The following is a 23,463-nucleotide window of genomic DNA, read 5'->3' as shown; positions in this document are numbered from 1 at the left end:
CCTGAGGGCTGTTTGAGTCTGGTTACAGTAAACCTCAAGCCCTGCTGTGAAAGGGGATCCGGACATAGTTTCCACTTGCTCCACAGGCCTAAGAATACTTTGTGCTGCAAAGCGGGTTTGAAAAACCACAAGTTTGCAGGGTGCCGTTATGAAACACTGGAGCAGATGGTGCGGCGGGATGAACGGCAGCCGTTCACGCGCTCTCTGGAGTGTTGATGCTGGCTGAGCACGGTGTGAAAATGGAAAGGGCTCCGCGATGGCTCTCTGTGGTTGACAGCCAGGACACGGAAGGCATAGATCACGGCTGGGTCCAGCCCCCCCAGGCGCCGGTCACGGGAGTGGGGCTCGATGTCACCGGCGGCCGTTTCCCAGGGGCCCAGCACCCGCCGGGGATGTTTCTTGGCTCGGCGCCGCTGCACCACGAAGCCAGTGAGGTTGCCAGCACCTTGCGTCCGCCACTCCAGCCGCACCTCGGTGCGCGCCCGCGTGTACCGCAGCTTGCTGATGGTGACGTTGGGGGGGGCCGGGTACCCTGCGGGGACAACGCCCGGCAAGAGCGGCTGAATCCCCCAAACCCACCTCGAGGACCACCCCCCCACCCCTGCTTCCCAGGACTCACGATCCACGCGGAGGCGGATGGGGAGGCTGGCAGTGCCTACGGCGTTGGCTGCGGTGCAGCGGTAGATCCCGCTGTCCCCCGGCCACTCGGCCTCCCAGATGGTGAGGTTGAGCCACGCTTCTCCCCGCTCCAGCTGGTACTTGGCCGACCCCGACGTCACCTCCCGCTCCCTGGGGTCATACCAAGCCACGGTGGCTCCGAGGTCAGTGCCGCTGCCTTGCCACCGGCACGCCAACTGCGCCTCGCCGCCCTCCAGCACCGCCACCTCGCTCCTCTCCGCCTCCAGCTTGGGGACGTCTGTGCGGCGAGAGGCACGGAGCCACGGAGACCTGTGACCCCCCTGTGTCACCGTGGCCCAAGGAGGGGACGCCCGCTTCGAATCCGGCTTACCCAGCCGGAGGCGGCACTCGGCGCCGTTGGCCCGTAGCGGGTGGGCGGCCGCGCAGACAAAATCCCGGCCCCGCAAGCCGCTGTGGGTGCTCAGCACCAGGACGGCAGTGGAGGGCGAGGGGTCCCCCAGCGCAGGGTGACTGGCGGCGTCCCCCCCTCCCACCGGCACCGCAGCGTCACGTACTCGTTACCCTTGGTGACCGCCACCGCGCAGGAGGGGCCGTCGGCTGGGACCCCTGTGGGACGGAGAGGCATCAGGGCGGGGATGCCAAAGCGTCCCCCAAAAGGGTGACAGCCACCCCGGGCGACTGTGCCACGGGCACCCCCAGCTTGGGGTCGCCTGGGGTGATGAGCGCCCGGCCACGCGTCCCTCGGGGTGGCCGCGGCACAGGGTCACGGCGGCTCCACCAACCGGGGCGTCACAAAGGGTTTTTCTCCGCGGGGACACGACCCACGGGCACTCACACAGGGTGGTCCCGCACGTAGCCCCCCGTGGCAGCGCGGGGTGGGAGGCCAGGCAGGAGAAGGAGCTGCCGTTCCTGGTGGCCGCCCCTGGCTGGATGCTGGTGGCCATGGAAAGACTCGACCCTGATGCCACCTCGTCCTCATCCTCCTTCACGGGAGGCCAGGGGCCCACCCAGCGCAGCCGTGCCAGGGGGAAGCCCCCCGGCCAGCGGCACCGCAGGGCCACGTCCCGCAGGTCACCGGTGGCCAGGGCAGAGCAGGTGGGGCTGCCGGGTGGTGGATCTGCAGGAGACCATCAGAGCTGGGGGACGCCGGGCTGTTACCCTCCTCCCACATTGCCCTTCACACCTACATCCTCACCAGAAGCTGCCTTGGTCTATCTCGCCCCAGGGGCACCCGTGGGGCCGCCCCTGTTCCAGGGTTACTTACAGTAGACGGTGAGGACGGTGGTGGCCTGGGTGCGGGTTTGGAGGTGGGTATTCTCGGCCAGGCAGGTGTAGGTGCCCGCCTGGGCGCGAGTGATGGCAGAGATGGCGTAGGTCTGGCCGGTGTGGACCTGGGAGCTGTTGTGGAGCCAGACGTAGCGACTAGGGGGGTTGGAGGGAGCCAGGCAGCTCAGCACCACGTCCTCCCTCTCGCCCGCCGAGAAGCCCCCCTGTTCAGGGGAGAAGGGCTCCACGCTGATGGCTGGCTCGTCGGGGCCATCTGCGGTGACATGGGGACCCTCAGTCATCGGGACATCCCCAGAGAGGGGACACAGCCACACCTGGGGCATCCTCCCTCTGGTGGGGAACCAGGCTGGGAAGTCTCCTTAGAAAACGTGCACCATCGTGGCTGTGAACATCACCGTGGTGGCCATGGACGTCCCGGGGTGGGTGGTGGGCGTGGAGGCACCATGGTGCCGTAGGGCATGGTGGCCATGGACACACCATGCTGGCCTGGTGGCTGTATTGGCTAGTGATGTGCTATGGCAGCAAGCAGGATGGCTAGTGAATCATAGAATCACCAGGTTGGAAAAGACCCACCGGATCATCGAGTCCAACCATTCCCATCAATCACTAACCCATGTCCCTCAGCACCTCATCCACCTGTCCCTTAACCACCTCCAGGGAAGGTGACTCAACCCCCTCCCTGGGCAGCCTCTGCCAGTGCCCAATGACCCTTTCCATGAAAAATTTTTCCTAATGTCCAGCCTAAACCTCCCCTGGCGGAGCTTGAGGCCATTCCCTCTCGTCCTGTCCCCTGCCACTTGGGAGAAAAGGCCAGCACACTCCTCTCCACAACCTCCTTTCAGGTAGTTGTAGAGAGCAACGAGGTCTCCTCTCAGCCTCCTCTTCTCCAGGATAAACACCCCCAGCTCTCTCAGCCGTTCCTCATAAGGCCTGTTCTCCAGCCCCCTCACCAGCTTTGTTAGAATGTCTATGGGCTAATGAGGGGGTGTCCTGGCTGTGGGCGTGGGGAGTAGCTAGAGCAGCCACAGACAGGCTAATGTGACCGCTTAGGGGCTACTGGGATGCTGGATTGGCCAGGGCAAGGAGATGGTGCTGGCTAGCAGGACGCTACGATGGCTAGTGGGGTGCTTTGCCGGGCAGCAAGGCTCTGCTTTGGCTTATGGGGCCCTTCGCTGGCTAATGGTGAGCTACTTCAGCTAGTGGAATGCTATGTCGGCTAGTGTGCTGCCGTGTTGGCTAGCCCAGTGCTACATTGGCTTGGCTGCTACGTTGGCTAGTGTGATGCTGTTGGCTAGCACAGCACTACGTTGGCTCGTGGGGTGCCACGTTGGCTAATGGGGTGCTTTCCTGCTTAGTGGAGTGTTGCACTGGCTGCAGGCCGCTGTGTTGGCTAGCAGAGCTCTACACTGGCTAGTGGCGCGCTTCAGTGAGTAGTGGGGCCCTTCAGTGGCTACTGAGCTCTTCATTGGCCAGGAGCACGCTACACTGGCCAGTGGAAGACTCCCATGGGCTAGCAGGCTCTTCAGTGGCCAGCAGCACACACTGCTGGCCTGTGAAAGACTCTAGGGCTCACGGGCAAGCGCAGGCATCCCCGGGAACGCGACGGTGGCCATCGGCCAGTGCTTACCCAAGACGCGCAAGAGGACAGCGGCGTAGCCAACGTGGAGTCGCCCACGCTCCGGGAAGAGCCCCTGGCAGAGGAATCGCCCCTGGGCGCCCGCCCGCAGCTCCCGCAGCTCCAGCGTCCCGTTGCGCAGGGTCACCCTGCCCAGCGTCCCCGCGCCGGGGGCCACTGACACCTCTCTGCCTGAGCCCACGGCCACTGCCCGCGGCGGCCCTGAGCCCTCCGGCTCCGCCACGAAACTCCAGAAGACGACAGCCGGCGGTGCCGCCGCCACACGCCCGCAGCTCAGCTCCACCGCACGGCCCTGAACCCCCGTCACTGCCCACTCCTCGTAGCCCGCCTCTCCGGCCGCCAGCGGCTGCCCTGCCGGGGGGCAGCGGGGTCAGGGCCCGCTTGCGCCCGGGCAGCCGGGGCTCGGGGGCTCTGCTCACCCCCTGCCAGCACCGGCAGCAGCCACAGCGCCCACGGTCCCCTCCAGTGCGGCGCTGCCCAGCCTCGTGCCATGGCGCCATGTCCAGCAGCACGGAGCGATGGCGAAGCAGGGCTGCGCTCTCCGCGCCAACCTCTTCTCTGGTTTCCCCTGGGGAATTAAGCCCTGCCCTGATTAACCGTTAATTATTTATCAGCCTGCTCGTGCGGGCTGGAAGGAACCTGGTGCTGCCACCGGCCTCGGTCCCTGCAATCTCAGGGCTGAGGACAGGCGCGCTCGCTCAAGGAGCGGCAGCATCGCCTCCATCCCCCAGGGGTGGGGATTGATCCCTGTCCCACACTCACCCCCCCAGCCTCTGTTTTATGGCCAAAGGAAGGGAAAATAGGCTCCCACAGCCCCGTGGCGGAGCATGCGGGGTCTGGGAGCTGGGGAAGCCGGGCGGCAAGCGGGGTTTGATATTTCATCTCCCTCTCCACAGCAGCCCCAGCCCATAAAACATTCATGGGGGCAGCCAGGCTGTAACACAATGCAGGGGGAGCGCCCCAACCAGAGGAGTCTGCGGGCCAGATCCCACCCCCAGAGCCTGTGTCCACTGAGGAAGGGGCTCATCCGGAGCAAACCAAGAGTGTGAGGCTGCCTGCAAAGAGGTTTGGGGATCGAACGCCCACTGTGGGGTAAAGCCGGGCCGGGGGGGCTACAGAGCCAGCTGAGGCTTTGCTCCCCGAGCTGCTGCCAGACGGCTCCGGGCACAGTTTCTGCCTGGACAGGTCAGGTTTGTAAAGCAACTGGGAAAGCTGAAGCAAGGGGAGCAGGGGATGTTGGTGGCTAAGGACACAACCGTCAACGCTTGGAGCCAATAAAAACACGTCTGCACTGAGCGTAGGGATAAATTCCAAATTCCTGTTGCACAGGAGGAACACCACCACCCTAGGAAGGATTTAATTCCATTCTGTTAGAGACAGGCTTGGTGACAGCGAAGGGACAACCCCTGACCCCTGCCCAGCAGCCCACGAGCTCCCGGCTCTTCCAGTCCCCAAACTGCTCCACTCGGGCTCCGCGACAGCAGCTCCTGCCGCCACCTAGCGAGAGCCCGTTATTCCGTTTTCTAACAACTCCGCTTTCCTCCCCATTCTTTCTTTCTGAGCTTTTTCTCCAGGTTTTTGTGGCAGAAAGGTACCTGTCGCTGCTGCCTGGAGACAAGCAGCGGAGTTCTGGAGCCAGCTCCTGCTGCTTCCCCGTTTCCTGACCACTCTGAGCGCATCCAGAGGTGCCGCTGAGGAGCATCACCCCAAGCCGAGCGCCATGGGGATTCCTCCCACCCTGCAGAGCCAGGGCTCTGAAAACCTCGGCCACAGAACCAGAACAAAACCAGGGACAAGAACCGCTGGGGCTGAGTGAGGGCTCCCCTGCCTCCTCCCAGCATCTCAACAAAACCAAACTATGTGGGGAAACTCTTAAGAGAACTGGAACATCTTCCCCTGTAACTTTTCCTTCTGTTCCTGAACCAAAACTGGGACGGGGGGGCAGCACACCCCTGGTCCTCACTCAGTTTTCCAGCCTCTCGAGCTCATCCATGTCATCTGGGTCCAGCTCCTTGATCTTGGTCTCTGTAGGAAGGAAACAAAAATTGCCAGTGTTGGGCACGAGCTGGTAAAACCAAAGCCCGGCCGCCGGTGAGCTGGCATTTGTGCCGCTTGCGTGCACAGGCATGGGTGGGAACGCTCCTGTGTGGGTGGGATTTCCAGTCCACGGCCCTCAAGCAACAGCCAAGGAAACTGGGAGAAGGCACAGTGCCAAGTGAGGGAGTGCAGTGGCCTGGACTCTGAAAGCAAGAAGTGCCCCAAACCAGAAGCAGCGTGTCCGAGAGAGGAGCCCTAAGCCAGAAGCACCTTGCCCGAAAGTGAGAGGTCCCAAGCCAGAAGCAGCATGTCCCAATCGGTTTCCAAAGCCGCTCCCACCCTCTCCTCCCACCTCCAAACCGATGCAGGACAGGGGAGGTTCAGGGGAGGACAGGGCCTGTGAAGGCCCTGGCAAGTCACACACAAAGTCTCAGGCTACTGAACAAACGGCCCAGTGGCCAGCTGGACACACAGTGCTGGGTGGGGAGAACGGGCTGAGGGGCTGGATCAAAGCGTCACAGTGACTGCGGTCACATCAGGCTGGCGACCAGTCCCTAGTGGCATTCCGCGGGGTTCATCCCAGGGCCAGCGCTCCTCAGCATTCTCAGAAATTACCTGGATGCGGGACTGGAAGCTTTAATAACTCAGTTTGGGGATGTCATGGAAGTGGGTGAGCTGCTGACACCCCAGAGAGCAGAGAGGCCCCGCAGAGGGATCGGACAAACGGGAGAGATGGGCAATCACGACCGCAGGGAGTTTAACTGGGGCGAGGGCCTTGTTCTGCCCCTGGGACACGGATGGACGGACAGCCCGGGGAGCGCGAGGCTGGAGAGCAGCCCTGCAGAAAGGGATCAGGGGGTTCTGGTCCATGGCAAGTCGGCCACGAGGTAGCAGTGACCTGGCAGCCAACCACGTCCTGGGTGCATCCAGCACGGCATCGCTCGCCAAGCGAGGGAGGGGATTGTCCCGCTCTGCTCCGCACTGGGGCCCCACCTTGAGCACCGGGGACAGTTTGGGAGCCACAGGATAAAAAGGATCTAAAGCTGCTGGAGTGTCCAGAGGAGGGCACAGAGTTTAAGAGTTTAGAGGGGAAGTGTATGAGAAGTGGCTGAAGTCCCTTGGTCTGATCAGCCTGGAAAAGATGAGACTGAAGAGAAACCTCATCGCGCTATGCAGCTTCCTCAATGGGGAGGAGGAGGAGCAGGCACTGAGCTCTTCCCTCTGGACATGAGGGCATGGCATGAAGATGCCAGGGCAGGGTTAGGTTGGACATTGGGAAAAGGTTCTTCCCCCAGAGGGTGGTGGAGCGCAGGAACAGCTCCCAGGGAAGCAGTCCCAAGGCTGACAATATTCCAGAAGTGTTTGGCCAACGCCCCCAGCCCCACAGTGTGAATTGTGGGGTTGTCCTGTGCAGGGACAGGAGTTGGACTTGATGAGACTTGGGGGTCCCCTCCCACTAAGGACATTCTGTGATTCTGTTTCTCTGAAAACGTCTGCTATGGATAAAAACCCCCTCAAAGGGCAAGGGGGACAGAAGGGAGGCTCCACCTGGTGCCTGTGCCGAGTAAGACACGCCCAGGGAGAAGAGCAGCCCAATAAGGTCCCTTTGCAGACGGGAAATGAGCTGAAGGGAGATCACCAGTCCCAGAACCTATCCCAGCGAGGCAGATACACGTGAATGCTTACGGAAATACTCCTCTATCTTGTGCACAAGCCCCACGTTACAGCTTTCCACCATGCTGAAGGCGATGCCCTTCTTCCCAAAGCGTCCAGTTCGCCCGATGCGGTGGAGATAGGTCTCAAAATCTGGCTCGTTTCTTCTCCGAGAGGTGGGGAGGCTGAAGTTCACCACGATGGTGACTTGCTGCACATCGATCCCTGAGAAACAGTGAGATCAGGGCTGCGGGAAAGGCTCCCTGGGCCCAACATATCCCGTAGGATCCCTGCCTTAAGCCATGCTGCCACCAGAAGCAGCAGATGCCAGGAGGTGTGTTTCACCCCCTTCGGAATTGCAAGGGGCACTGGGTTTTCCAGAGGTACCTCTGGCGCAGACATTGGTGACAATGAGGACCTTCTCCTTTCCTTCGCGGAAGCGCTGGGTGATGTTGGCCCGCTGCGGCACCGTCAGCTCCGCTGTCAGCATCGCCACTTGGTGCCCGTCCTGGCTCATCTCCGCCGCCAGCCAGCTCGCACTCCTCCGAGTCTGAGGTGTGGCGAGAGGCAGGCTGAGGTTCCGCAGCAGCCCTCCCACCGCTCTGCTCCCTCCCAGCCAACCCTTCACTGCTATTTCCCCCTGTTTTGAGTCTCCTGCTCCTTTCGAGGGACCTCCTGGTGCTTTTTAACACCGCAAAACAAGATCAAAACAATGAAAACAAGCAGGAAGCTTCTGTCACAAAGGGCAAGGAAAAACAGGGTGTTCTGGTGACCGTGGAAGCCCGGCAAAGGCAGTCCCAGCTGGTAGGAGAGATGCTTTTAAAAGCTGCCTTTGCCATATCACTGTCCTTTCAGTGCTGGCAACGCGTTCCCCATCCCTCCCTGGGCTCTGCTCCATGATTTTGAGGATCTGGGGAAAAGCCCTCCACGTGCATACTGGAAAAGGAACCATTCCTGTTGTCACTGACTGCAAACCCAGTGCTGTCCCCAGGCAGGCGGAGCTGCGTTACCTGGCAGAAGACAACAGCCTGGCCGATGGTGACGCAGCCGTAGATGTTGCAGAGGGCTCTGTACTTCTCCTCCTGGCTCTCGCATATAAAGAAGTACTGCCTGATGTTGCTCAGGGTAAGCTCATCCTCACGCAGCTTTATCACGATGGCATTGGATACAATCCGCATGGCGAACGCTCGCACGGCTTCCTTGAAGGTGGCGGAAAACAGCAACATCTGGCAGTCCTTGGGGAGAGCCCTGGAGCAGGGAAAAAGGACTGGTCAGCCCAGAGGAGCCACAGCTGCCCAGATCTGCTCGCTCAGAGAGATAAAAGCTCATTTCAGTTGATTTTGTGTTGCCTTCAAGAGAAACCAATCCAAGGGCTGTAACTGGGCAGAGTAAAGGTAAGCGAAATAAAAGTCTTCCTGTGTGTTTCACAGATACGGTTTTACAGAAAGCCGGGTCCCTGGGCTCACCTTTCCCTGGATGCATCTTCAGCATCACAGGGACTCTCTTTTGCTGCGCATTCAGGTCCTTTGGAGACCAATTCACTCAAAGCTAAGCAAAGAGGGGGAAAGGCCAGGGAAGCAGGATGCCAGCCATCAGGACGATGGGGAAGGGGCTGGAGAACAAGGGTTACGAGGAGCAGCTGAGGGGCTTCGGGTTGTTTAGCCTGGAGAAAAGAAGGCTGAGGGGAGACCTTATAAATCACAGCTCCCTGAAAGGAGGTTGTGGTGAGGTGGGTACTGGGCTCTTCTCCCAGGGGACAGGTGACTGGAAGAAAGGAAATGGCCTAAAATTGCGCCAGAGCAGATTTAGCCTGGGTATTGGGAAAAATGTTTCCGTCAAAAGGGTTCTGGGGCGCTGGCAGAGGCTGCCCATGGAGGTGGCCGAGTCCCCATCCCTGGAGGGGTTTAAAAGCCGGGCACATGAGGTGCTCAGGGATCTGGTTTAGTAATGGACAGGGATGGTTGGACACAGTGATTTCAAAGGTCTTTTCCAATCAAGCGATTCTATGATCACTCACTTCTGAATGCGAATGCTCTGGCAGGAGAGGCCCTGCATGTCGATCATGATGTCAGCTTCATCCAGCACGAACACCTTGATCTTCTTCACGTCTACGAGGCCACGTTTGAAACACCAGTCCAGCATTGTCCCTGGCGTCCCGATGACGATTTGCTCCTCCAGCGCCACGCCCTGAGGAACTGCCAGAGCAGGAAATGGCAGCCCACCACCTCCAACCAACACCAGCGCATTTTTCACTTGTTCATCTCAGATTCTGGCCTTTGAGGGGGGCCATCGCAAAGTGGAGCTGGAGCTTTTAACCACAATCAGGGCTGACGCTTCCCTACAGCCTTGGGGAGGTAGAAACCAGCCCCACGTGTGCAGGGGGGACTCTGGAAGCAGCCAGCAATCGCAAAATAGACTCCTTAGCAGGAGCGGGGAATACAGACAGAGTTTTATTGGCTGCACGGAGGTCTGTGCAGCTTCTGGTAGCTCAAGGTTCCGAGAAGATCCCTGTACTCACAGGACACTTCCATGATCGTGCTTGGCAGGACCGGACTCACCTCTGTTTCCTTGGACAGCATAGGCAACCTTGATGTCGGCGCAGAACTTCCCGATGGTCTCAACCACATTCCCAGTCTGCAGGGCCAGCTCGTAGGTGGGAGCCAAGCAGAGGCACTTTGAGGGAGAGAACTGTCAGGCAAGAAACGCCTCGTCGGAAAGCCGAGGGTGCTCCCAGGACGGGGAACACCAGGCAGACGACAAGGGATTTTGACAGGGCAGGAAGAGCACGAGAAGATCCCAGGCTGCTCAAGTCACTCCAGAGCACAGGGGAAGCTGAGGAGCTGGGAACACAGCACAGCTGAAGGGGTGTGGGCAGAAAGAAGTCACCGTAGCTGCTTTTGAGGGAATATGTCTCTGGAAGCTCGGTGACACTGGTTTCCGCATCCAGATTTAAAGCAAGTGTTTAAATCACCCCCTGTACTTGAGATGAGAGACTTTAAATCGCAGCTGGCAGAGTTGATTCTGTGGGCAGAGGTGACCAGGGCTCGTGGGGCTGCTGGAGCCACCAGAAAGCCAGCACCTCTGCGCCTGATTTTCAGCGTTTAAATTCCAGGCTCTCTAAAGCCTGGCTTAATCCACTGCCAGCAAGTGTGAGCACCTGCCTCGGGCGGGCACCACCTCCCTTCTGCCCTTCCTGCTGCTGCGAATGCCCTGGGGCTTCACTATCCCCTCCAGCAGACGGGATCACAGAGGGACAGGGACACAAACCAGAGCTCTGCCCTTAACAGCACCTCACGGGCTCCAGCAAAGCCCTCCTGCCTCAGCTCTCCCTCTCCTGTGTTACCTGTGGGTATTTCTCGGCGGCACTAACTCTGCTCAACATGGCCAAGACAAAAGCTGCTGTTTTCCCTGTCCCTGACTGGCTCTGGGCAATCAGATTTTGGGGCCTGCAAGGCAAAGACTGCTTAGTGGTGCACAAGGGGCGGGTGTCACGAGGCTGGGGATGCCTCGAGGAACCCAGGGCCCACCAACGCAGCGTGGCTACTCACGGATACGCCAGCATGATGGGCAGAGCCTGCTCCTGGATCTTGGATGGCCGGTTGAAGCCTGCCATGTAAATCCCCTGCAAAAGCTCCTCCTTCCTGTAAGACAGAGGATAGGACGGCGTGTCAGGAGTGGAGGCGGCTGCTCGCCTGCTGTACGCGCCTGACCCGCCATGACTTACAGGGGCAGCTGCTCAAAGGATTTGATGGAACAGAGCGGGGAGCTGGGGTCCTGCTGCAGGATCTCCACTTTCTGACTCGACTCCACCAGGGACATACGGATCAGCTTGTTCAGCAGGGAGGATTCTGCCGGGTGCTCTGGAAAGGAAGGAACCAGTGAGGAAGAAGAGCACCCATTTCCCCTTCCTCTTCCTTCTTCCCTTCTCTCCCTCTCCAATTCTCACACACAATCATAGAATCACTTGGTTGGAAAAGACCTTTGGGATCATCAATCCCAACCCTCCCACTCCTCTACTGAACCATCCCTGTGCACCTCATCTGTCTGGCTTTTAAATCCACCAGAGATGGTGACCCTACCACCTCCCTGAGCAGCATCTGCCAGGTCCTGAGAACCCTTTCAGTGATGAATTTTTTCCTGATGCCCAGCCTAAACCTGCCCTGGTGCAACTTGAGGCCATTTCCTCTCATCCCACCACCTGTCACTGGGGAGACGAGCCCAGGATCCACCTCACTACAACCTCCTATCCAGGAGCTGCAGAGAACAATGAAATCTCTCCTCAGTCTCCGCTTCTCCAGATTCAACAGCTCCAGGTCCCTCAGCTCCTCCTGTTCTCCAGACCCTTCCCCAGACACACTCCAGCCCCTCAATGTCCTTCTTGGGTCCAAAACGGAACCCAGGATTTGAGGTGCAGACTCACCAGCACCGAGTCCAGGGGGACGATCCCTGCCCTGCTCCTGCTGGCCACCCCATGGCCGATCCAAGCCAGGATGCTGGTGGCCTTCTTGGCCACCTGGGCCACTGCTGGCTCATGTTCAGCCGCCGTCAGCCAACACTCCCAGGTCCTTTTCCATGGGGCAGCGTTCCAGCCACTCATCCCCAAGCCTGGAGCTGCACAGGGTTGTTGTATCCCAAGTGCAGGACCCAGCGCTTGGCCTTGTTGAACCTCATCCCATTGGTCTCAGCCCATGGATCCAGCCTAGCCAGGTCCCTCTGCAGAGCCTCCCTGCCCTCAAGCAGACTGACCCTTCCTCCCAAGCTGGTGTCACAGAATGGTTTGAGTTGGAAGGGACTTAAAGATCACGTCATTCCAGCCCCCTTGTCATGGGCAGCGACACCTCCCTCTGCATCAGGGGGCTCACAGAATCACAGAATCACAGAATAACCAGGTTGGAAGAGACCCACCGGATCACCGAGTCCAACCGTTCCTACCAAACACTAAACCATATCCCTCAGCACCTCGTCCACCCGTGCCTTAAACACCTCCAGGGAAGGTGACTCAACCACCTCCCTGGGCAGCCTCTGACAGTGCCCAATGACCCTTTCTGTAAAGAATTTTTTCCTAATGTCTAGCCTAAACCTCCCCTGGCGGAGCTTGAGGCCATTCCCTCTTGTCCTGTCCCCTGTCACTTGGGAGAAGAGGCCAGCACCCTCCTCTCTACAACGTCCTTTCAGGTAGTTGTAGAGAGCAATGAGGTCACCCCTCAGCCTCCTCTTCTCCAGGCTAAACACCCCCAGCTCTCTCAGCCGCTCCTCATCAGGCCTGTTCTCCAGCCCTTTCACCAGCTTTGTTGCTCTTCTCTGGACTCTCTCCAGAGCCTCAACATCCTTCTTGTGGTGAGGGGCCCAGAACTGAACACAGTATTCGAGGAGCGGTCTCACCAGTGCCGAGTCCAGAGGGAGAAGAACCTCCCTGGACCTGCTGGTCACGCCGTTTCTGATACAAGCCAAGATGCCATTGGCCTTCTTGGCCACCTGGGCCACTGCTGGCTCATATTCAGTCGGCTGTCAACCAACACCCCCAGGTCCCTCTCCTCCAGGCAGCTTTCTAGACAGACTTCTCCCAGTCTGTAGCACTGCATAGGGTTGTTGTGCCCCAAGTGAAGGACCCGGCATTTGGCCTTGTTAAACCTCATGCCATTGGACTCTGCCCAGCGGTCCAGCCTGTTCAGATCCCTTTGCAGAGCCTCCCGACCCTCCAGCAGATCGACACTTCCACCCAGCTTAGTGTCGTCCGCAAACTTGCTAAGGGTGCATTCGATGCCTTCATCCAGGTCATTGATGAAGACATTGAACAGGGCTGGACCCAGCACTGAGCCCTGGGGAACCCCACTTGTCACTGGCCTCCAGCTGGAGTTAACTCCATTTCCCACCACTCTCTGGGCCCGGCCGTCCAACCAGTTTTCCACCCAGGAGAGTGTGCGCCTGTCCAGGCCAGAGGCTGACAGTTTCTCAAGCAGAACGCTGTGAGAAACTGTGTCAAAGGCTTTGCTGAAGTCCAGGAAGACCACATCCACAGCCTTTCCCTCATCCAGTAGCCGGGTCACTTTGTCATAGAAGGCGATCAGGTTAGTCTGGCAAGACCTGCCTTTTGTGAACCCATGTTGACTGGGCCTGATCCCCCGGTTCTCTTGCATGTGCTTCATGATAGCACTCAAGATCACCTGTTCCATGACTTTCCCTGGCACTGAGGTCAGACTGACAGGCCTGTAGTTTCCTGGGTCCTCCCTGCGGCCCTTTTTGTAGATGGGCACAACATCAGCCAGCCTCCAGTCCAGTGGGACTTCCCCAGTCTTCCAGGACTGTTGGAAGATGATGGAAAGGGGTTTGGCCAGCACATCCGCCAGCTCCTTCAGTACCCTAGGGTGAATCCCGTCCGGCCCCATAGACTTGTGGCTGTCCAGTCGGGCTAGCAAGGCTCTGACCACCTCCTCTTGGATCATGGGAGCCTCATTATGCTCCTCTAGCTCCTGGGTTAGTACACAGGCGGAACGACCCTCCTTACGACTAAAGACTGAGGCAAAGAAGGCATTAAGTACCTCAGCCTTTTCCTCATCCCCTGTTACTGTTGTCCCTTCTGTGTCCAATAGGGACTGTATGGTCTCCCTAGTCTGCCTTTTATTATTTATATATTTGTAGAAAGATTTTTTGTTATCTTTCACTGACTTGGCCAATCCAATTTCTAGCTGAGCCTTAGCCCTTCTGATTTTTTCCCTACACAATCTCACTTCCCTCCTGTAGTCCACCCAAGAGGCCTGTCCCTTCTTCCAGAGGCCATAAACATTTCTTTTCTTCTTGATATCCCTCAAGATCTCTCTATTCAACCAAGCTGGCTTTCTCCCCTGCCGGCTTTTTTTCCGGACCACGGGGATGGCTTTCTCCTGAGCTGCTAGGACCACCCCTTTGAAGAGCTCCCAGCCCTCCTGGGCTCCCTTGCCCTGGAGTACTGTCTCCCATGAGACTTCACCAACCAGCCTGCTGAAGAGATCAAAGTCTGCCCTCTGGAAATTTAATGCTACTGTCCTACTAACCACCCTCTTCACTTCACCTAGAACAGAAAATTTTATAATCTCATGGTCGCTTAGTCCTAGACGTCCACCTACCGCCACATCCCCTACAAGGCCTTCTCTGTTCACCAACAGGAGGTCCAGGAGGGCACCTTCCCTGGTTGGTTCATTCACCAACTGTGCAAGGAAGTTATCTCCCACGCACTCCAGGAACCTCCTAGACTGCTTTCTTTCTGCTGTGTTGTACACCCAGCAGATATCAGGCAGATTGAAGTCTCCCACCAGAACGAGAGGCATCGATCTAGAGATTAACCCCAGCTGTTTATAGAAGAGCTCATCAGCTGCTTCTCCTTGGTTGGGTGGCCTGTAACAGACTCCCATCACAAAATCTACCTTCTGGTGGGCTCCTCTGATTTTGACCCACAGGCACTCAACCTCCTCATCTCCACAATCCATCTCAGTGATGTCCAAGTCCTCCCTTACAAAGAGGGCTACCCCACCTCCTCTCCTACCCTTCCTGTCCCGTCTGAAAAGCTTATACCCCACCATAGCCGTACTCCAGTTATATGAGTCGTCCCACCACGTTTCCGTGATGGCAACGACATCATAGGCCCCTTGCCCTACGACAGCTTCCAGCTCTTCCTTCTTATTTCCCATGCTGCGTGCATTGGTGTAAATGCACTTCAGCTGAGCTGCCGAGCCTTCAGCCCTCCTAGAGGGAACAGGGTTCGTTCCCAACTGCCTGGTAACTGGATCAGTTGACACCAGAGTACCTGCATCTCCTTTAACAGCCCGAGGTGTGTTCTCCCCCACTTTTTGTGCGGTGAGGTACTGGTGGTCCTCGCCCGCGCACCCTCTCCCAATCACCAATTCCCCACATCCAGGCTCATTCCTGTCTAGCCTGGGCTCAACCCCCTCCCCCTTCACATCTAGTTTAAAGCTCGATTTATGAGCTTGGCTAGGTTTCTGGCAAGGGCTTTAGCCCCCCTAGGAGACCCATGTGTCCCGCCCTTAGCGAGAAAAGCCCCATCCAACCTGGCCTTGAACACTTCAAGGAATGGGGCAGCCATAACTTAGACGGACAACCTGGGCCAGGGCCTCCCCACCCTCAGCATGAAGAATTTCCTCTTAATGTCTAATCTAAATCTTCCCCCTTCCAATTTAAAGCCATTGTCCCTTGTCCTACCCCTGCCCTCCCTGATCAAGAGCCCCTCCCCACCTTTCCTGGAGCCCCTTTCAGCACTGGAAGCTGTTCTAAGGTCTCACTGGAGCCTTCTCCAGGCTTAACAACCTCAGGTCTCTCAGCCCATCCTCATAGCAGAGGCGCTCCAGTTCTTGGATCATCTCTGTGGCCACCTCTGGACTTGCTCCAACAGCTCCATGTCTTTCCTGTGCTGAGGACTCCAGAACTGGACGCAGAGCTCCAGGTTGGGTCTCACCAGAGCAGAGCAGAGCAGAGCAGAGGGGCACAATCCCCTCCCTGGCCCGGCTGGTCCCACAGCTTTGGATGCAGCCCAGGGCACGGTTGGTTTCGGGGCTCTGAGTGCACGTTGCCGGCTCATGTGGATCTTCTCCTCCCCCAGCACCCCAAGTCCTTGTCCTCAGGGCTGCTCCAACCACATCATCCCCCAGCCTCTGCTGAAACTGAAGGTGCCAGCACAGCTCTACTGAAACTGAAGTGCCAGACAGCACAGTCGCGGCCACACCCGCTGCCAGAGGCCGCGCTGAGCCCGGCCCGCACTGCCCCCCTCACCTCTCCTCTGCTCCTCCTCCTCCTCCTCCGGCTCCTCCCGCCATCCCCGCCGGTGCTGGGGGCGCTGCGGGGACAGAGCGGAGCGTTACGAGGCGGGGGGCGGGGGCGGCTCGGGGCGGGGACGGGATCAAGGGAACACGGGCCGCCGCGCACCTCCCACCACCCGCCTCGCTCCGCCGCCATCGCCCCGCGACCCCGAGCGGCCCGGTCGGGGCGGTCACTTCCGGTCGGGAGGTCACTTCCGCTCGGGAGGTCACTTCCGGTCGGGATGTCACTTCCGCTCGGGGCGGTCACTTCCGGTCGGGAAGGTCAGTTCCGGTCGGGAGGTCACTTCCGGTCACAGAATCACAGAATCACAGAATAACCAGGTTGGAAGAGACCCACCGGATCACCGAGTCCAACCGTTCCTACCAAACACTGAACCATGTCCCTCAGCACCTCGTCCACCCGTCCCTTAAACAGCTCCAGGGAAGGTGACTCAACCACCTCCCTGGGCAGCCTCTGACAGTGCCCAATGACCCTTTCTGTAAAGAATTTTTTCCTAACGTCTAGCCTAAACCTCCCCTGGCGGAGCTTGAGGCCATTCCCTCTTGTCCTGTCCCCTGTCACTTGGGAGAAGAGGCCAGCACCCTCCTCTCTACAACGTCCTTTCAGGTAGTTGTAGAGAGCAATGAGGTCTCCCCTCAGCCTCCTCTTCTCCAGGCTAAACAACCCCAGCTCTCTCAGCCGCTTCTCATAAGGCCTGTTCTCCAGCCCTTTCACCAGCTTTGTTGCTCTTCTCTCCGGAGGGGCCCCAGCGGGCAGGGATCCAGCTCCGTCCCCAGAGGGGCCTTTCCCACCCTGTAAGAAATTCCTAAAACCTGGGAAGGAGTCCCGAAAATTTGCAGAACCCCCAAATCAGCAGGGATCCCCCTACCCTGTAAAGGACCCCCAAATCCCAGGAGGGAGCCTCCCCTCCAGCCTGGGAGCTGCCCCCCAAATCCCAGGAGGGGCCCACCAAGTGCTGGGAGGAATCCATCTCTCATCCCAGGAGGCGGCTCCAAAGCCAAGAGGGAGTCCCCAAACCGGGAGGGATCTCTCCAAACCCTAGAAGGGAGCCCCAAACACCAGGAGGGATCTCCCCAAACAATGAGGAGGCAGCCCCAAACCCCCAGGAGGACCCCCTGAATCCCAGGGGGGGACCCGAAAACCAGGGAAGGAGCCCCAAACTCCAGGAAGGACCCCGTGAATCCTGGAAGGGAGCCCCAAATACCAGGAGGGAACCCTAACCCTGTGAGGGATGTCCCCAAACCATGATAGTATCCCCTAATACAGAAGGAAGCCCCTAAAACTGGGTAGGACTGCCAAACCAAACCAGGAGGGATTTCCCCCTCCGTAAGGGACACCCAAACTCCGGGAAGGACCCAGGAGAGAGCCTCAAACATCAGGAGCAACACCCCAAACTGGGAGGAGCCCCAAGCACCGTGAGGGTCTGCAAAACATGGGAGGGATCTCCCCAAACCATGACAGAACCCCCTAACGCAGGATTGAGCCTCCAAAACTGGGCAGGAGCCTCGATTCAGGAGGGATCCTCCAAATCCCAGGACAGACCCTCTGGATCCTGAGAGGGAGCCCTAGATGCCAGGAGGGAGCCTGAAGCTGTGGGAAGGACCCCAAAACCTGTGAGGGAGCCCCAAATACTGGGAAGCATCACCCCAAACCATGACAGAACCCTGCATCCCAGGAGGGGCCCCAAACATGAGGAGGGATCTCCCCAAATTGTGATGGGACCCCCTAAACCTGGATGAGGCCTCCAAAACTGGGCAGAGCATGCAAACAGGGAGGGATTCCCCCCACCCCACCCTATAAGGGATCCCCAGATGCCGGGAGGGAGCTCTCGACACCCAGGAGGAATCCACATCTCATCCCAGGAGAGACCCCCCACCCTGTGAGGAACCCCCAACTCCTGGAGGTCCACAGAGATGATCCAAGGCCTGGAGCACCTCTGCTATGAGGCAGGCTGACAGAGCGGGGGTTGTTCAGCCTGGAGAAGGCTCCTAGGACATCTTAGAGTAGCTTCCAGTACTGAAAGGGACTCAAGGAAAGCTGGGGAGGGGCTTTTAATCAGGGAGTGCCGGGATAGGACAAGGGGGAACAGTTTTAAATTGGAAGGGGGAAGATTTAGATTAGACATTAGGAAGAAATTCTTCACTCTGAGGGTGGGGAGGCCCTGGCCCAGGTTGCCCAGAGCAGGGGTGGCTGCCCCATCCCTGGAGGGGTTCAAGGCCAGGTTGGATGTTCTTTAAGGTCCCTTCAAACTCAAGCCATTCCATGATTCTATAAAATAGCCCACAGACCATAAGTCTTTTCACACACTTTATTAAAGGAATTCCTGAGGCATCACAGATGTAACAACCTTGGTGTCTCATGCAGGGTCTGTTCCCTGCCCCAAATCCCCAGGCTCCCTGCAGTCTTGTTCCTGCGATATCCAAAGGGTCCTGCAGGCCGTGGGGTTCTTGGTGCCAGCTTCTCAGAGCTTCCAGTCAGAGCTCGGGAAGCAGCATCACAGGATGCAACGGGGGAACTGGGATCTCCACCCAGCCCACTTTTCTGAAGTGCTGGAAAAAGTTTGAATAGTAGGACTTAGCCCACTTGAAATGCAAAAAACGGGATTTTTAGAAATTATCGAGGACTTTGAGGCGGATAAAAGCAGCTGGTGCTCAGTTCCCGGCTCACAGGCAAGGAGCAGGGCTCAAGGTGCTACCAGGGAGTGGTTTTCTCCGGCAGGAGGCCCCTGGCCAGGTCCCAGCGCACCTTCCAGCACAGGGCAGCTCTCTTCTTCTCCGTGGGCACGGTGTAGTTGTTGGGGATGGGGAGGTGCTGCGGACGGTGGGGCAGCTCGGGCTCACAGAGCATCTTCTCCCGGATGCCCCAGCGCACTTCTTTCCACCGATCCTCCCCTGGGATTCCAAATTTCTCCCAATCTCGTTTATATTCAAAATATTTGGCCACGCAGTCAGTTTTCCCCCGGTTACGGCCCAGCAGCTCGAACCGCGGAGGAATGAAGGACTTGGGTTGTTCTGCTGCAGCTCTGTAATGAGAATCATGAGAGCTCTGGCTCCCCAAATCCGCAGGGAGAAAGCAGGGGCTGTCCCTGCGGGGCCACCAGGGATGGGAGGTGTTGCTTGACTCTATTTCCCCCTCAGAGATGCTGTCTTCTGGGCTTGGCCTATGATGAAGCATCTTCTGCCTCAGGCTCCGGGTGTTGGTGCTGCTCCCCGACTCGTCAAAGACCTCCACTCCTCCATCAGGTCTGTGCCTCAGCACCTTTCTTTTCATGACCATCCTCCTGCTTCCCCTCTGATCCTCAGGAAATGCCAGAAGGGTTGATTGCACCCCTAGACCTGTGACCCCCCTGTGTCACCGTGGCCCAAGGAGGGGACGCCCGCTTCGAATCCGGCTTACCCAGCCGGAGGCGGCACTCGGCGCCGTTGGCCCGTAGCGGGTGGGCGGCCGCGCAGACAAAATCCCGGCCCCGCAAGCCGCTGTGGGTGCTCAGCACCAGGACGGCAGTGGAGGGCGAGGGGTCCCCCAGCGCCCGGCCCCCTAGAAGGGAGCCCCAAACACCAGGAGGGATCTCCCCAAACAATGAGGAGGCAGCCCCAAACCCCCAGGAGGACCCCCTGAATCCCAGGGGGGGACCCGAAAACCAGGGAAGGAGCCCCAAACTCCAGGAAGGACCCCGTGAATCCTGGAAGGGAGCCCCAAATACCAGGAGGGAACCCTAACCCTGTGAGGGATGTCCCCAAACCATGATAGTATCCCCTAATACAGAAGGAAGCCCCTAAAACTGGGTAGGACTGCCAAACCAAACCAGGAGGGATTTCCCCCTCCGTAAGGGACACCCAAACTCCGGGAAGGACCCAGGAGAGAGCCTCAAACATCAGGAGCAACACCCCAAACTGGGAGGAGCCCCAAGCACCGTGAGGGTCTGCAAAACATGGGAGGGATCTCCCCAAACCATGACAGAACCCCCTAACGCAGGATTGAGCCTCCAAAACTGGGCAGGAGCCTCGATTCAGGAGGGATCCTCCAAATCCCAGGACAGACCCTCTGGATCCTGAGAGGGAGCCCTAGATGCCAGGAGGGAGCCTGAAGCTGTGGGAAGGACCCCAAAACCTGTGAGGGAGCCCCAAATACTGGGAAGCATCACCCCAAACCATGACAGAACCCTGCATCCCAGGAGGGGCCCCAAACATGAGGAGGGATCTCCCCAAATTGTGATGGGACCCCCTAAACCTGGATGAGGCCTCCAAAACTGGGCAGAGCATGCAAACAGGGAGGGATTCCCCCCACCCCACCCTATAAGGGATCCCCAGATGCCGGGAGGGAGCTCTCGACACCCAGGAGGAATCCACATCTCATCCCAGGAGAGACCCCCCACCCTGTGAGGAACCCCCAACTCCTGGAGGTCCACAGAGATGATCCAAGGCCTGGAGCACCTCTGCTATGAGGCAGGCTGACAGAGTGGGGGTTGTTCAGCCTGGAGAAGGCTCCTAGGACATCTTAGAGTAGCTTCCAGTACTGAAAGGGACTCAAGGAAAGCTGGGGAGGGGCTTTTAATCAGGGAGTGCTGGGATAGGACAAGGGGGAACAGTTTTAAATTGGAAGGGGGAAGATTTAGATTAGACATTAGGAAGAAATTCTTCACTCTGAGGGTGGGGAGGCCCTGGCCCAGGTTGCCCAGAGCAGGGGTGGCTGCCCCATCCCTGGAGGGGTTCAAGGCCAGGTTGGATGTTCTTTAAGGTCCCTTCAAACTCAAGCCATTCCATGATTCTATAAAATAGCCCACAGACCATAAGTCTTTTCACACACTTTATTAAAGGAATTCCTGAGGCATCACAGATGTAACAACCTTGGTGTCTCATGCAGGGTCTGTTCCCTGCCCCAAATCCCCAGGCTCCCTGCAGTCTTGTTCCTGCGATATCCAAAGGGTCCTGCAGGCCGTGGGGTTCTTGGTGCCAGCTTCTCAGAGCTTCCAGTCAGAGCTCGGGAAGCAGCATCACAGGATGCAACGGGGGAACTGGGATCTCCACCCAGCCCACTTTTCTGAAGTGCTGGAAAAAGTTTGAATAGTAGGACTTAGCCCACTTGAAATGCAAAAAACGGGATTTTTAGAAATTATCGAGGACTTTGAGGCGGATAAAAGCAGCTGGTGCTCAGTTCCCGGCTCACAGGCAAGGAGCAGGGCTCAAGGTGCTACCAGGGAGTGGTTTTCTCCGGCAGGAGGCCCCTGGCCAGGTCCCAGTGCACCTTCCAGCACAGGGCAGCTCTCTTCTTCTCCGTGGGCACGGTGTAGTTGTTGGGGATGGGGAGGTGCTGCGGACGGTGGGGCAGCTCGGGCTCACAGAGCATCTTCTCCCGGATGCCCCAGCGCACTTCTTTCCACCGATCCTCCCCTGGGATTCCAAATTTCTCCCAATCTCGTTTATATTCAAAATATTTGGCCACGCAGTCAGTTTTCCCCCGGTTACGGCCCAGCAGCTCGAACCGCGGAGGAATGAAGGACTTGGGTTGTTCTGCTGCAGCTCTGTAATGAGAATCATGAGAGCTCTGGCTCCCCAAATCCGCAGGGAGAAAGCAGGGGCTGTCCCTGCGGGGCCACCAGGGATGGGAGGTGTTGCTTGACTCTATTTCCCCCTCAGAGATGCTGTCTTCTGGGCTTGGCCTATGATGAAGCATCTTCTGCCTCAGGCTCCGGGTGTTGGTGCTGCTCCCCGACTCGTCAAAGACCTCCACTCCTCCATCAGGTCTGTGCCTCAGCACCTTTCTTTTCATGACCATCCTCCTGCTTCCCCTCTGATCCTCAGGAAATGCCAGAAGGGTTGATTGCACCCCTAGACCTGTGACCCCCCTGTGTCACCGTGGCCCAAGGAGGGGACGCCCGCTTCGAATCCGGCTTACCCAGCCGGAGGCAGCACTCGGCGCCGTTGGCCCGTAGCGGGTGGGCGGCCGCGCAGACAAAATCCCGGCCCCGCAAGCCGCTGTGGGTGCTCAGCACCAGGACGGCAGTGGAGGGCGAGGGGTCCCCCAGCGCCCGGCCCCCTAGAAGGGAGCCCCAAACACCAGGAGGGATCTCCCCAAACAATGAGGAGGCAGCCCCAAACCCCCAGGAGGACCCCCTGAATCCCAGGGGGGGACCCGAAAACCAGGGAAGGAGCCCCAAACTCCAGGAAGGACCCCGTGAATCCTGGAAGGGAGCCCCAAATACCAGGAGGGAACCCTAACCCTGTGAGGGATGTCCCCAAACCATGATAGTATCCCCTAATACAGAAGGAAGCCCCTAAAACTGGGTAGGACTGCCAAACCAAACCAGGAGGGATTTCCCCCTCCGTAAGGGACACCCAAACTCCGGGAAGGACCCAGGAGAGAGCCTCAAACATCAGGAGCAACACCCCAAACTGGGAGGAGCCCCAAGCACCGTGAGGGTCTGCAAAACATGGGAGGGATCTCCCCAAACCATGACAGAACCCCCTAACGCAGGATTGAGCCTCCAAAACTGGGCAGGACCCTCGATTCAGGAGGGATCCTCCAAATCCCAGGACAGACCCTCTGGATCCTGAGAGGGAGCCCTAGATGCCAGGAGGGAGCCTGAAGCTGTGGGAAGGACCCCAAAACCTGTGAGGGAGCCCCAAATACTGGGAAGCATCACCCCAAACCATGACAGAACCCTGCATCCCAGGAGGGGCCCCAAACATGAGGAGGGATCTCCCCAAATTGTGATGGGACCCCCTAAACCTGGATGAGGCCTCCAAAACTGGGCAGAGCATGCAAACAGGGAGGGATTCCCCCCACCCCACCCTATAAGGGATCCCCAGATGCCGGGAGGGAGCTCTCGACACCTAGGAGGAATCCACATCTCATCCCAGGAGAGCCCCCCCACCCTGTGAGGAACCCCCAACTCCTGGAGGTCCACAGAGATGATCCAAGGCCTGGAGCACCTCTGCTATGAGGCAGGCTGACAGAGTGGGGGTTGTTCAGCCTGGAGAAGGCTCCTAGGACACCTTAGAGTAGCTTCCAGTACTGAAAGGGACTCAAGGAAAGCTGGGGAGGGGCTTTTAATCAGGGAGTGCCGGGATAGGACAAGGGGGAACAGTTTTAAATTGGAAGGGGGAAGATTTAGATTAGACATTAGGAAGAAATTCTTCACTCTGAGGGTGGGGAGGCCCTGGCCCAGGTTGCCCAGAGCAGGGGTGGCTGCCCCATCCCTGGAGGGGTTCAAGGCCAGGTTGGATGTTCTTTAAGGTCCCTTCAAACTCAAGCCATTCCATGATTCTATAAAATAGCCCACAGACCATAAGTCTTTTCACACACTTTATTAAAGGAATTCCTGAGGCATCACAGATGTAACAACCTTGGTGTCTCATGCAGGGTCTGTTCCCTGCCCCAAATCCCCAGGCTCCCTGCAGTCT

General features: G+C 58.3%; 4 protein-coding genes across 5 annotated transcripts; all 4 read right to left on the bottom strand.

The window, feature by feature from the left end:
- Positions 1–11: 11 nt before the first annotated feature.
- Positions 12–4,054, bottom strand: LOC138734222 (V-set and immunoglobulin domain-containing protein 10-like 2). Its single transcript, XM_069881795.1, is given in 6 exon segments — positions 12–1,135; positions 1,138–1,245; positions 1,475–1,770; positions 1,900–2,281; positions 3,491–3,931; positions 3,982–4,054. Coding segments are annotated over 6 exon segments (2,289 nt in total). The 3' UTR covers positions 12–146.
- Positions 4,055–4,903: 849 nt separating this feature from the next.
- LOC138734187 (ATP-dependent RNA helicase DDX25-like) lies at positions 4,904–16,207 on the bottom strand. 2 transcript variants are annotated; one of them, XM_069881762.1, is made up of 11 exons: positions 16,166–16,207; positions 16,013–16,076; positions 10,977–11,112; positions 10,801–10,893; positions 10,596–10,698; positions 9,811–9,925; positions 9,270–9,447; positions 8,263–8,500; positions 7,640–7,802; positions 7,286–7,477; positions 4,904–5,587 (listed from the first exon to the last, which is right to left on the bottom strand). In XM_069881762.1, the coding sequence occupies exons 1-11, from the start codon at positions 16,193–16,195 to the stop codon at positions 5,526–5,528; spliced, it is 1,374 nt and encodes a 457-aa protein (XP_069737863.1). In that variant the 5' UTR covers positions 16,196–16,207; the 3' UTR covers positions 4,904–5,525. The 2 variants fall into 2 exon arrangements, with proteins under 2 accessions (XP_069737863.1, XP_069737864.1); XM_069881763.1 differs by lacking the exons at positions 16,013–16,076; positions 16,166–16,207 and adding an exon at positions 11,673–12,086.
- Positions 16,208–18,751: 2,544 nt separating this feature from the next.
- Positions 18,752–20,201, bottom strand: LOC138734221 (centriolar and ciliogenesis-associated protein HYLS1-like). The gene is made up of 3 exons (XM_069881794.1): positions 20,192–20,201; positions 19,416–19,597; positions 18,752–19,357 (listed from the first exon to the last, which is right to left on the bottom strand). The coding sequence occupies exons 1-3, from the start codon at positions 20,199–20,201 to the stop codon at positions 18,752–18,754; spliced, it is 798 nt and encodes a 265-aa protein (XP_069737895.1).
- A 1,049-nt stretch (positions 20,202–21,250) lies between these two features.
- On the bottom strand, positions 21,251–22,700 carry LOC138734220 (centriolar and ciliogenesis-associated protein HYLS1-like). The gene is made up of 3 exons (XM_069881793.1): positions 22,691–22,700; positions 21,915–22,096; positions 21,251–21,850 (listed from the first exon to the last, which is right to left on the bottom strand). The coding sequence occupies exons 1-3, from the start codon at positions 22,698–22,700 to the stop codon at positions 21,251–21,253; spliced, it is 792 nt and encodes a 263-aa protein (XP_069737894.1).
- Positions 22,701–23,463: the final 763 nt, after the last annotated feature.

Source organism: Phaenicophaeus curvirostris, unplaced genomic scaffold (assembly GCF_032191515.1).
Source record: "Phaenicophaeus curvirostris isolate KB17595 unplaced genomic scaffold, BPBGC_Pcur_1.0 scaffold_69, whole genome shotgun sequence".
NCBI classification, from domain to species: domain Eukaryota; kingdom Metazoa; phylum Chordata; class Aves; order Cuculiformes; family Cuculidae; genus Phaenicophaeus; species Phaenicophaeus curvirostris.
Note: the sequence above shows the minus strand (reverse complement) of the source record. Positions and strands in the feature narration are given on the sequence as shown.

Coding starts and splice junctions, on each gene's coding strand:
- LOC138734220 (XM_069881793.1), bottom strand. Junction 21,851..21,914: donor CGTCCCCTCCTTGGGCCACG/GTGACACAGGGG, acceptor CCTGAGGATCAG/AGGGGAAGCAGGAGGATGGT.
- LOC138734221 (XM_069881794.1), bottom strand. Junction 19,358..19,415: donor CGTCCCCTCCTTGGGCCACG/GTGACACAGGGG, acceptor GCATTTCCTGAG/GATCAGAGGGGAAGCAGGAG.
- LOC138734187 (XM_069881762.1), bottom strand. CDS start 16,195: ATGGCGGCGGAGCGAGGCGGGTGGTGGGAG. Junction 9,448..9,810: donor TGCTGTCCAAGGAAACAGAG/GTGAGTCCGGTC, acceptor CTGCTCTGGCAG/TTCCTCAGGGCGTGGCGCTG. Junction 5,588..7,285: donor CAAGATAGAGGAGTATTTCC/GTAAGCATTCAC, acceptor TCCTTCCTACAG/AGACCAAGATCAAGGAGCTG.